This window comes from Trematomus bernacchii, unplaced genomic scaffold (assembly GCF_902827165.1).
Source record: "Trematomus bernacchii unplaced genomic scaffold, fTreBer1.1, whole genome shotgun sequence".
Classification (NCBI taxonomy): Eukaryota; Metazoa; Chordata; class Actinopteri; order Perciformes; family Nototheniidae; genus Trematomus; species Trematomus bernacchii.
Genome location: NW_022988050.1, coordinates 8,266,904 through 8,279,671, shown reverse-complemented (window position 1 = coordinate 8,279,671; position 12,768 = coordinate 8,266,904). Strand labels below are relative to the sequence as shown.

At 38.4% G+C, this 12,768-nt stretch overlaps 1 protein-coding gene across 1 annotated transcript; it reads left to right on the top strand.

The window, feature by feature from the left end:
• The first annotated feature begins 440 nt into the window (after nt 1–440).
• On the top strand, nt 441–9,283 carry anxa11b (annexin A11b). The gene is made up of 15 exons (XM_034119469.1): nt 441–613; nt 3,402–3,807; nt 4,027–4,064; nt 4,247–4,390; nt 4,510–4,597; nt 4,688–4,782; nt 4,903–5,016; nt 5,224–5,314; nt 6,057–6,136; nt 6,271–6,327; nt 6,430–6,523; nt 6,679–6,774; nt 7,563–7,621; nt 7,752–7,874; nt 7,981–9,283. Exons 2-15 carry the CDS (start codon nt 3,411–3,413, stop codon nt 8,038–8,040), a joined length of 1,536 nt encoding a protein of 511 aa, XP_033975360.1. The 5' UTR covers nt 441–613; nt 3,402–3,410; the 3' UTR covers nt 8,041–9,283.
• Nucleotides 9,284–12,768: the final 3,485 nt, after the last annotated feature.

Below are 12,768 nucleotides of genomic sequence, written 5' to 3'. Positions count from 1 at the left end.
TGGTGCAATGCACAACTTGACAAGTAGACTGCTGCCATCTAGTGTTTCTTTTTTGATACACAATTCAAATCTTACAACCATCTTAGCTCATTAAACAATTGAGAACATGTAATGTATTCAGGGCAGGGCTGGCTTTTTCGTCATTTAAGTTTTTAGGCGCTTCAAAGACATAACGATTTCATATTTAAAGTAGTAGGCTAAGTTCGAAGTAGCCTAATATAAATCAAAGTTGTTGTTGTTGTTGTTGTTTTTTGCAGGAAATACAAAGGCCAAACGTATTCTTTACAATGTTCACATGCAAAATATCAAATATAGGCTAATATGGAAAAATCAAGTTTCACAATAGATTTGTTTTAAACTAAACTAAATTATCCACATGATGTATCCACGGAAACAAATCCAATATTCGTCTTGTCATATGATCCAATGTCATCTGTGGTGAAAATGGCGATTTAGGCCCACAGCTCGCTGACTCAACGCCAGGCTGTGGATAATAACAGAGAAAGGTTATTACTGCAGGACGGAAACAATGCTGAGGACCCACCCACCTCCGGCACTCTCTCCACTGCTCTGCCTCTCGTCTCTTCCTCTATCTGAAGTCCGTGCCCGATAAGTAAGTAAATCTTTGTTATTGACTGTAAACACCCGCTAAATATCTGTACTGCACTGCGTTTCATGCGACAACGAAGTAGCCTACAACATTACTTGGATAGCGTTAAAGGCGTATGTGGATTACTGAGGAATGTAGGAAATTAGCCTCGCCTCGCCAAGGCATCACAGTTGGAGTGGGGTTGCTCAACACCAGCTAACAACGTTTCTTCATAGTAAAAGTCTTAACATGGCGAACGGAAATGTTATACTGTAGCTAACGTAGTATTTGTTTGCACCATGGATGTATAAAGAGAACCATGCTAAATGCAAAACGTTGTCTTGGGAGTATCTTGTCACGCTAACGAACCACAGGATACTCTTCGACATCAATGACGATGTTAGCGTGACGTTCAATTTTAAGTTAAATATCATTGCGTAGGCCTGTTATACTTTATTATTGACTGCTGCGGAAGTAACCTATTGTAAAATCTTAGCGTTGCAGAAGCTTTAGTTGGCGAATTTTGTAAATACAGGCCTTTGATAACATTGCATTTTAATGGTGCGTTCCTGTGCTCCTCGTAAAAACAAGCAGGAAGTGTAACTACTGAATGGCCATACTGGTGCTTTAAGGTAGGCCTGTAGTTCCGTAGGTCCGTATACGGGAGTGTTATAATTGTAAACTTTAACAAAAGCAGCAATCTGATCTCAACTAGTTCGCTGTATAAATCGAAAGTGTAAAACATGTAAACCACGTCGGGCAATTCAATCGCGTTTATTTCTAAAAATAAATAAATAAACGAACAAATATGTACTTGTTTAAATTTACGTTTAGTAATCAAATGCCGAAGATTCTTATATCAATCATATCATTGCTCATACGTCACTCATACCATATATTTTTCATCCTTGGGGTCATAAATATGTGGTGTAGTGGAAATTCTGATAATTACAAGAGCATTTAAAAGCATCACCAGTGCCATCAACGGTCCAAAGGAGAGGACTGGAAAGGGAGTGTCAACAAAAAACCGCCCTTCATGAAGTCACTACTTACACAGTGTGATTATGTCCGCCTTAAAAACGATATGATGTATCTTTGAATTCAGAATAATTACATCTGAACTTTTACCAGCACTACGTAACCGACATGTATTTTGCCTGTAATACTATCAACATGTCTTGTTGACAGAGTGAAAATGTTGAGTATTTGTAACATTTAATCATATTTACACGGTAATGAGAACTACTGAGATGACTCTGAACAGGTCTCACTGCAGTGTTTTTTTCTCCGAATCTGTTGTCTTGTGCGCATGTAAACCAAGTGTATTTACATTCTGTTCAATTATCTGTAATTGTAGCCAATTTTATCTTTGATTAGTATTTTTGCTTAGCTATGGGGTGACACAGGCACCTAAACAGCTATGGTATTCCCACTACAACTCTCAATTATACAGGGTTCTCTTTTGGTGTTTTTGCGAGAAAGGGAAGGAAACCAACTCTGTTTAAAAAAAAATGAGCACACTTCGTGTCATCACCACATGTTAAGGATTTAGGCAGATGTAAGTGGTGAGTCTCTGCTGTCTTAATGGGTATGTGGTCACAAAGCTGTCAAGATTTATCTGCAAGAATGACCAGTGACGTCCTTGCCTGAAGTTGCAGTTCATTCATTAACTTATCAGAGTGTAGGTGGAAGGTAAAACATTTTATTAGGACCGAGGCACAGTGAGGGGTTGGGTATCAGTTCATCATTTTTAGACCACTGTTTCAAAACCTGGTACTAATAGCACATGACTGTTTTTTTTACTACTGTTAATTACATTTTTGCCGATATTGGATTGATTTTATATTTGTTTTACTAAATTCAAAGAAAAATGTGAAAGAAACGGGTCAATTTGGAGTAACACTAGCATTAGCTTTTTTCAGTCTGTTTTGATTGCTGAACACATTCTGTAGTTTTTATCATCTTTTGACACTCCATCATCGCGCTCCACCCAGTGCCTACCAGGCAATTGATAAGGGCAATCTCTGGAGGAAGGCCTTTTCACGGGGTAGTATACCCCTAGAAAAACATTAAAGGTCCCTCTTTTTCCATTGTTTTCTTCCTGGGTACAGTGACGTGCCCATACCCAAATGGACCAATCCGTGGAGCCGTTATGTCCGCGGAGCCGTTACGTTAACCCCTCACACACACGCGCACACACGCACACACACACACACACACACACACACCACACACACACACACACACCACACACACACACACACACACACACACACACACACACACACACACACACACACACACACACACACACACACACACACACACACACACACACACATACATCTCTCAGCTGCAGCTCCGCCGATTTCTCCTCCCTGAGACGGCGGGACGCGGCAAGGCTGTGAGTCGGTGTGTGAGCACACACACAAACTCCCAGCCAGGCTGTGTGTGTTCGGGCTGGGTTTCACTGTGTCTCGCAGACGGCCACTGGGCTCATAGGGAGGGGGGGGCAGGAGCTCCAACAAGCCGTTTAGGACAAAGAGTGAATACACATACTATACAGAGATGCTGTATGAGAAACCAATGTGATTTTGGAAAATTGCACAATATAAATCTGATTTAGTATACCTCAACAATGGAATTATGATCAGTAGAAATAGCCATGACATGGCTATTAAAACCGATATTTCTCCAGAAATTCCAAGAAAATCATGTGTTTTTTTTTTAACGGGTGCTGCAGTCAAAAAGACTCACATAGCCCTCATACAACACATCGACAATGATGCATCATTATTTTTGTCACTTTCAGGTTCTGAAGATGAGCTACCCAGGATACCCTCAGTCCGGTGGATACCCACCACAAGCAGGGGGCTACCCACCACAAGCAGGGGGCTACCCGCCTCAACCAGGAGCATATCCACCCCAAGCAGGCGGTTACCCCCCAGCAGCGGGCGGCTACCCCCCACAGGCAGGAGGATACCCACCCCAAGCAGGCGGTTACCCTCCTGCAGCAGGTGGCTACCCCCCACAGGCAGGAGGATACCCACCTCAGGCTGGTGGTTACCCCCAAGCAGCAGGTGGATACCCTCCAGCAGCAGGGGGCTACCCTCCCCAGGCCGGGGGTTACCCTGCCCAGGCCGGGGGCTACCCTGCCCAGGCTGGAGGATACCAACCACCACCCCAAGCAGGAGGCTATCCTTCCATGCCTCCATCAGGTGAGCCTCCAAGATATTTTTGAATGTTGAGAACTTACATGCAGTATTTCTCTCCTCACATAAATATATGTCTATATGGCTGAAACAAATAATATCAATGCCATCTATTAGTTAAAAAAAAATCACAAATGCAACACCCCTATTATATGCATTATACAAAGTCAGAATTGTCCTTTAAGTAAATAGTGTTTTGATTTTATGTCAATATTTTCCTTGCAGGTGGAGGCTGGGGTGCAGCACCAGGCGGCCATGGAGCGGTAGATACATTCCTATCTCACTCTTTACCTCTGACCGGCCATACTAATAACATATGGACTGACTTCAGCTAAATCTTCTGTTTGCTCAAATCACCTTATCTCCTACTTAAACCCTATTTGCTATATAGAGTTTGTAACCAAGCACCTAACACTTAACACTAACAGTTGTCCTCTGTTTGCAGCCGGGAGGGGCTCAGCAGGGATATCCAGGGGGCCCAGCTCCGGGCCAGCCCATGCCAAATTACCCAGGAGCCCCTGCGACTAACCCCTCAATGCCTGGATATGGAAGTGGAGCTCCGTCCCAACCTCATGCACCTGCCATTTCTGTAAGATGCCTTTGTTGTCACTGTAGGACTTCTCTAAAACTATGTTCCAATGCACATACAGGCAGATACTGTGCAGTATCTTATATGTTTCTTATCTTTTTTTTTAAATGTATAAATAGAAAGGATACAGGGGTTCTTTAAAAGACTTTCAAGGGGCTGATCCACTGAGGGATGTTGAGGTTCTCCGGAAAGCTATGAAGGGTTTTGGTAAGTAAATGGGGTTTATTTGGATATGCTAAACCCAACATGGTTATTTTTCCCTCAACATGAATTGATCCTGAATAATGTTTTTAACAGGCACTGATGAAAGCGCCATCCTTGAACTTCTGGGAAGTCGTACCAGCAAGCAGAGGGTTCCAATGGTAGCAGCCTATAAAACAACTTATGGGAAGGTACGTTATCTAACATTTAAGATTTTTTATATTGAAATGAATCACTTTAATGTTCCTTCTCATTGACCCTGTAACTCTGTCTAAACCGAACCCTGCTCTTACGGGATTTTTTTTTCTTAGGATCTTCTCCACGATCTGAAGTCTGAGCTCACTGGAAACTTTGAGAAGCTGGTTCTCGCTATGGTGAAGAGTCCGAACCACTTTGATGCAACTGAACTCAGGGAGGCAATACAGGTTGGAAACTCAAGTTATTTTCTTAGCAGATCCTCCATTTTGTTTGTGTTGTGAGAGAAGGAGAGGGGAATTAAAGCAAACAAATCCTCTGAATGCAAGTGAATATCAGAGAAGTTGAAACATGAGTCTGATAACCACTACATTTTCAAACTCTCTAAAGCAGGTTGTGTTTTCATGTCTTACTGAGGCTTCTCTATATTTTGACAGGGCGCAGGAACTGATGAGTCTTGTCTGATTGAGATCCTTTCATCACGCTCCAATGCAGATATTCATGAAATCAACAAAATATACAAAGCTGGTGAGTTTATATTCTTGATTATAAATGTTGTGTTGTATATTCATGATATTCAAACTGTGAACAGCAACTTACACATTAAGAATGTTTAGCTAGTGCCTCCTTTCTTTATTCAATACAAAAACATTGCTGTACTCATAGACTCTACCCACCAGTATTGATCACACACCTACTCACCCGCCCACCCTCTACTTCAGCTGCTATAAAACAAGTACACACAGAAACAAGACACCACTAGATCTACAAAACTACAAACTAAAAGAAGCCCATTAGAAAACATCAACAGGCTATTTACAAAAATGCTTAGCCAACTAACTTGAGTTAACACAGAACATTAAAAGGAATGCTTATGATCTCTTTATGGCGTCATCAATTATAAATATATATAAAATTAGGATGGATCAAAGACAACAAATATGTAAAGAATTTGACTATCAATTTGAGGTATACAGATATCTATCATATTCATTTCTTATACCTATTCTCTAATCTTTATTTAAAATACAACACAGGCCCTTAATACGTCAATTGTCAAACTACGTTTTTTTGTATTTATTTATTTGAAAATCATATATGATATGAAATATTAGTAGGCATGTTAAAAATGTTTTTATTTTATTTTAGCCTGTACAATTACCCTTCTATTTGTACATGAAACATTATTTAAAGAAGTAGGGTCTCACTGAAATGCAAATATTATGCAAATGTAAATGTATTTCCCTAAAAAGCCACACCTTCCTTCCAGAGTACGGGAAGAAACTGGAGGACGCCATCATCAGCGACACCTCCGGTCATTTCCGCAGACTCCTGGTTTCTCTCTGTCAGGTAGTTTCTTCATGCTTTACACCTCATTCATTTTAAGCTCTCTCAAAACAGTTTTGAAACTTTGAGTGTTGATACTAACAATGTATTCCTCCTTCGCAATGTATTTTTAACACAACATGCCATACTCTAACTAGGGCAATCGTGACGAGAGGGAGACTGTTGATGTCGCCTTGGCCAAACAGGATGCTCAGGTACCGGTTTTCAGTTGGTTTGTGCTTCTAACATTTATGGAGAGTAATTAGCGAGTCCGATCTTGTTTCTTTTTTATTTATGTGTGTCTGTGTTGTGGACAGAAACTGTATGCTGCAGGGGAAAATAAAGTTGGAACTGATGAGTCTCAGTTTAATGCCATCCTGTGCGCTCGCAGTAAGCCTCACCTTAGAGCAGGTAAGTCATTTACTGTCTTTATTGAACATATCCATATGACTGATGTTTTTCCAGTGCCATAAACACACAGTTTGACCTTTTTTAATACCTTTTTTACATATGTTTTTTTTAATATTATGACTAACTGTCACGCCTGTGATTCTGGTTTTTATTAGTCTTCCACGAGTACCAGCAGATGTCTGGGAGAGACATTGAGAAAAGCGTCTGCAGGGAAATGTCTGGCAATGTGGAGTCTGGCATGGTGGCTGTGGGTACGTTCTTTGGGTCTCTTTTTCCAAACTGAAGTAGCTTTCCAAACCTGTTGAAGCTTTAAGTATATATTGAAGGCATTCGTCAAGATGTTAGTTTAGAAGGGCTTTCCTGGTCAAAATATCTTGCTGGTGCAAACAGGCGCCTGTTTGACCTAGATACCTTATTAATACTTGATGATGATCAAAAGCAAACTCTCTAAAAATAGAACATGTTTATTTAGCTGCATTAGAAAACACTTATTGATAGACAATCATTTTGGGGTGTTTGTAAAGGGCACAGGGTCAGATTGATAACTGTAGAGTTACAGCCATTTTACTAAGCATTTTAGTTATTTCATTTAGGCAACACCTACAATTATTTGGCACCCAATTACAGGAAACAAATAATATCTTCAAAGGGATTTTGAGCTTTGTCCAAATATGTTATGTCTTAAATGTCGTGTGGATTAGATGAAGAAGTGCACAGAATTGTTTTGCATATAGAAAATGCAAATGTAAAATTAGTTTTTCTGTTTGTGCTGTTATTTTTTTTTTTTAAAGTGGCAGAGAAAAAAACCTGTTGGCAGTGGCAATAACATAAAACAGATAAATAAAGATACAGCCACCTTTCTTATTATAGTGTAGTTACGATTTAGCTGCATTACATGTGAATGTTATAATGCTGTAAGCCTCAAGCAATCTGCTTCTTTACAATGTCTTGTATGTATTTCCCTTTGTAAAACAATAGTGCAACATTTTATGCAGATTTATCCAAGACTCATTTGTTTACATCTTCTCCTTTTTCCTAGTGAAATGCATCAGGGACACCCCTGCCTACTTTGCAGAAAGGCTTCACAAGGCCATGCAGGTAAAGCTGTTTTCTATAATCTCATTTTATTCTTATAATCACAAACCAACCGCCTCTTGCAGTGACACTGTTGTTGGTAATATTCTACTGCTACAGTAAATGAAAGTGTCACACTGTGATGTGTTAACAGGGAGCAGGGACCAAGGACACAACCCTGATCCGTATCATGGTGTCTCGCTCTGAGATTGACATGTTGGACATCAGACAGGCGTATGTGAGGACTTATGGAAAATCCCTGTACACCCACATCTCAGTAAGTCCTACAAACCAACTTATTTTGACAAAACACAGCAACACCTTTTCCTTTTCATAATGTCTGATCATTTAAAATTCATACTTCCTTTTGTTTCGTTTCTCAGGGTGATACCTCCGGTGATTACCAGAAGCTGCTGTTGAAGCTGTGTGGAGGCACAGACTAAAGGAAATGAAGATAAGCCTTCATAGGGACAAAATAAATGTCCCCACTGAAACAATGTTATAGGAGCTTATATCACCTCTGATGCATGCAGTCAATCAATATTAGTTTTGTATTCTCTTCAGTGGCATGATTTTTTTTTTTTCTACAGTATTGTAGTATAAGATTGCCAAATAGTAAATATATATTAATATGATTTTTTCTTTTTTTTTTTTCTTTTTTTTATAAAGACACCGTAGATCACTTTGACATTTTTGGGTTGAAGTCCTAAATAAAAAGTGGGTGCCTGAAAATCACACACTAGAAATTAATTATATCATAGTATAGTATTTAAATTGTCCATTAAACAGCTTGACTGGTTTTATTAAAAAATATATTTTCAGAAAATCTAAAGATACAGAATGAGGCAAATTTCTGGTTTTACAAAGTACATATGTAAGCCATTACGTTATACATGCATTGATTATTTGTAACTATGGTAAAAATTACCTCACGCCAATCATTTCAACTGTGTACAAGTTTATATATACCAGCTTGTCGGAGACTATTATACAAGATTTATCAAATGATGTATGACTGAATCTCACACAGAGTAGATATAATCATTTAATGCTTATTCAACTAGCCAAAATTCAATTCTGGCTTATTTTATATAATGTAAGAAATAACAATCTGCATTCTTATTTTTTCTCTATACTGCTGCTTGCAAGTCTATGCAATTCAGCTTTTGACTTTATATCTTCTATATCAGCTTTACAAAACTCTTCTGTAAACGTAAACCTTTCCAAACATTGTTGAACATTTACAGACATGGTTGCTTTTTTCCTGAATGCTGAAAAGCCAAAGCCTAAAGACAGATCATGTTGTGCCTTTTGTCAGGGCCGCCGTATAAACTTCAGTTGGTCGATGTTTAACTGTGGTTAATCTAAAAAAAAAACAATCTATAATCATCCTTGCACGACTGCAGAAATGCCATACTTACATTACTCAATGGTCAATGTTTTGTTAACTTTTTTCAAAGTGTCCTTTACAGGTTTGTATGTTTTACTACCAGTAGAGGGCTCTTGATTCACATGAAATGGCTTGAACTGAATATCTGTTGCACTAACTCTACCCTGCAATGATCGCTGTTACATGTTAATGGTATAAATTGAATGGATGCTATGTAAGTTTTCCAACATTTTAGTCCCAGACTATTGAGACTTAAAACAGCCACTTTTCATTTCATTAAAAAAAGCATAATAACATTTTGGCATATCTGGATTTTCTTTGTGAAATGGAATCATGTGTTTTGCATCAAACATGACTGGATTTTTTGCTCTGAGCCGACGCACAATGAGACATTTGCATTTCAAAGACAGCCTCATTTTAACCACCTTGGTCTGTACCAGTGAGGCGCCCCCCATCCTCAGAGCATCACAAGCTGCACGTTTTGTAAAAGGTGCGAGTAATGTGGCTTACATAAGTGAAGTATGTGCGTGTGCCTTGCTGTTTAATCTGAGAGGGGGGAGAACATGCCCAGGTTTGCTTTGCAGCACAAGTGATATGGCACACAGAGCTTTTCTCAGGGCTATAAATAGGGTCCATATTGGAGACACGGATGTCCTAAAGTCTTCTTTCTGGTTTGCTTGCTTGCCTCAAAGTGCAGCCTCAGAGGGGTTGTGCTGGGGAGACAAATGACCTCACCAAGCCTCACTTCTTCTACACCTTTCTCATTTAGCTACTTCTCACACACTCAAAATGAAAAGCCCGCACCAGAACAAAGAGGGATGAATATTTGATGTTTGTGTATTTTCTCTCTAGCCCAGACTGTGTGCCGTGATACCTCCTGAAATATATAGGTCAAGAGGAAATCAGTGGGGCCTCCCATTTGGCTTTCACTTTTAGAGACAAAACAGAACACTTTCCCGATCCTTGATTTTTAGAAAAAGTGCTTTAATTATTTACATGTGGACTTGATGCACCCTTTCTGGGACTTGATCACACTTGGATACACACGAATGCGAGGGATGCAGGCATATGTTTTATTGGAGATCTCAGATGTGCGTATGGGAGTCGTGTCTATCGACAGCGTCTGTCTGCGTCATTGATGGGAGCTGTGAAGGTCAGCCTTTGAATTAGCCCTCACACTTCTGGAGCTTTCTCTTACTCTAAATGACAATATATAGGATTTTGGTAGGACTTTTTGGGTGACTAAATTAATTATGAAATAGTTGTTTTAATACTTGGATACCAAATTATATGGAAATATAAAATTATTGTTTGATATAGTAATTTTGTAGAAAACTTCTAATACAAGAATGAACATGAAATACCTAAAGGAAGTATCTCGTCAACTGTTTCACAGATGGATTCAACCGTAATCTGAATTTAAAAAATCCAATTTTATTGAGATTAGTCCACGTTTTACCTTAATGCACATCCCCATCACTGGCCTCTAATGTTAATACTGTCTCATAGACAATCAGTATAAGTAAGCCTTGACTAAATTGTTGATTTGCAGTGGATTGTTTTTCTGCAGTTGGGGGACATTTGGTTGCCAGGGACATAATCCTGCTTTAAACTTCATGAGTGCATATAAGCAAATTACAAAACCAAAGGATTAGATGAACAACACATGAGATGCAGCAGCAGATATCAGTAGCAGCCCGCAGAGCTACAGCATACTCAGCTTGAGGTTCATCCTCCAATATTTGATCAAATATGCCCTAACAACCTGAACAACCGGCTGCTTTTAATAGTGTTTGCAGTCAGTTAAAACAAAAGCAGCACACTTTCTGTCAAAAGTAACTTACTACCCTATAAATGACTTCCACTTATGTGTTTTCATTGCGTGAGGTTTTAAGAGTGTAAGAGCCTCTGATTTCAATCCAATGTGAGTGTTTCAAGAGTCAACATAATTCCTAAACATACCAGCTATTTTCTTGGTGAGCGCCAAATGGATTTCCCATGCTGAAAAATAAATAATTTGAGTTGTTACGTAACCACTTGCATTGTGAAAGCTGTGCTAAACTTAAGTGGGGAAATGTATAGGCACACTGTGTACCGTATTAAGCTTTAAAGCCAGACCCGGTGTGCTCTAGCTAGCTCCAGATGAGAGTCACAATCCTCATAAGGGCAATACACCGAATCCCCTCAATAATAAAGACCACAAGCAGCAATTATGGTGAACAAGCTCTAATTATAGCTCCACTTTCAGCATTTCTGCAGTTCAGCTGTCTGTACTGAGACTAGATAAGCACATATAGATAATCTTATACATGACTTCATTGTCTGCTTTTAGAGCATTTCAGTCTTAAGGATATCAGTCTTAAGTGACGTCGGCCTCAGAGATCTGATGGATTATGTGGAGCAGAAGAAAGCTCACAGAGCGGGGCAGATGTGTCAGGGGAAAATCCAGATGAGGAACAGGCAACTATACTTACGCATCAGGAGCTATACAATATTCTTGAGATAAAAAAATAATGAAAAAGGATTTCGCTTTTATTAATATAAGAGCATATTCAGAGCCATATAATTCATGTGTTGTGTCAATAACACGATTCATTGAATATTTTGATGTAATATTTATAGCTTGGCTGTAAAAACGCAAATTTCCTCTCATAGAATCGAAGAACAGTTTTGCTGTTGTGTTTTTGAGAGCTTGAAATTGAGAGTTGTAAGAAGTAATGAGGGAATACTAGGCATTAAAACATTTTTTACTTAATTTTGTGTTAAATAATTTTCTAATAATCTTCTTTCTGGCTCTTCTGGTTGATGTACTGTAAAGGCCAGTTGTGTTGGTGATGTTTTTGTGTGAAGTCAATATCAGTATTTCTGACAGTTGAATGTACACATAATTTAAAAACTCTATGCATTAAGAAGGAACATACTTTATAAAACATCTCTGAACACAGTAGTGAAATCATCCAAATGCATACTCAAGTACTTAGATACTACACTTTTACTCCACACAAGTTTATAGGGAAACATGGTACTTTTTACTCCACTGCCTTTAGTCACTAATGACTTTACAGATTCATATTTTAATACAAAACCATATACATATGATTAGATTATTTTAATGCCCTGGCTTTATTATTTTTGAATATTGAATATCAAATAGTTAAAATGTGCTTCACCTAGCCCAAGTACAACATTACAATGTGACTTACACAAACATATCAGTAACATAAAGTCCATTAATAATAAAATAAAGCAAAAATAATAAAAGATTGCACAATATTTGATGTTCACAGTGGTTAAAGACACTCTTTTAGTAATAAATAATACCACTGTGTACGAATATTTTTGTTTTAAGTAAAAGCCCTGCATTTAAAACATTACTTAAATATCAAAAGTATAACCATTAAAATATAAATTACCAGTAATAACGTACTTATTATGCAAAATGACCTATTTCAGAATAATATATCAAAAATATTATTGTTTTATCATAATTATAAATAAACTATCAAACATTTTTGGAAAAAGTACAAGATTTCCCCCTGAAATGTTGTGGAGTAGGCTAGAACATAAAGCAACATAGTAAAACAAAGGAATCACTCAACCAAAATACAAGCACCAACATTTTTTTCTAAAATACAGAACTTTTAAACTAAATTATCTCTGCGCCAAAGTGGTGTATCTTATATGGTTTTATGTGATTAAAGCGACAGGGAACCAGGTGCGTCTAAAACAAGCCCCGCCTACTTTTACCTTAAATGTCCATTGCACGGAAATATGATTGGCA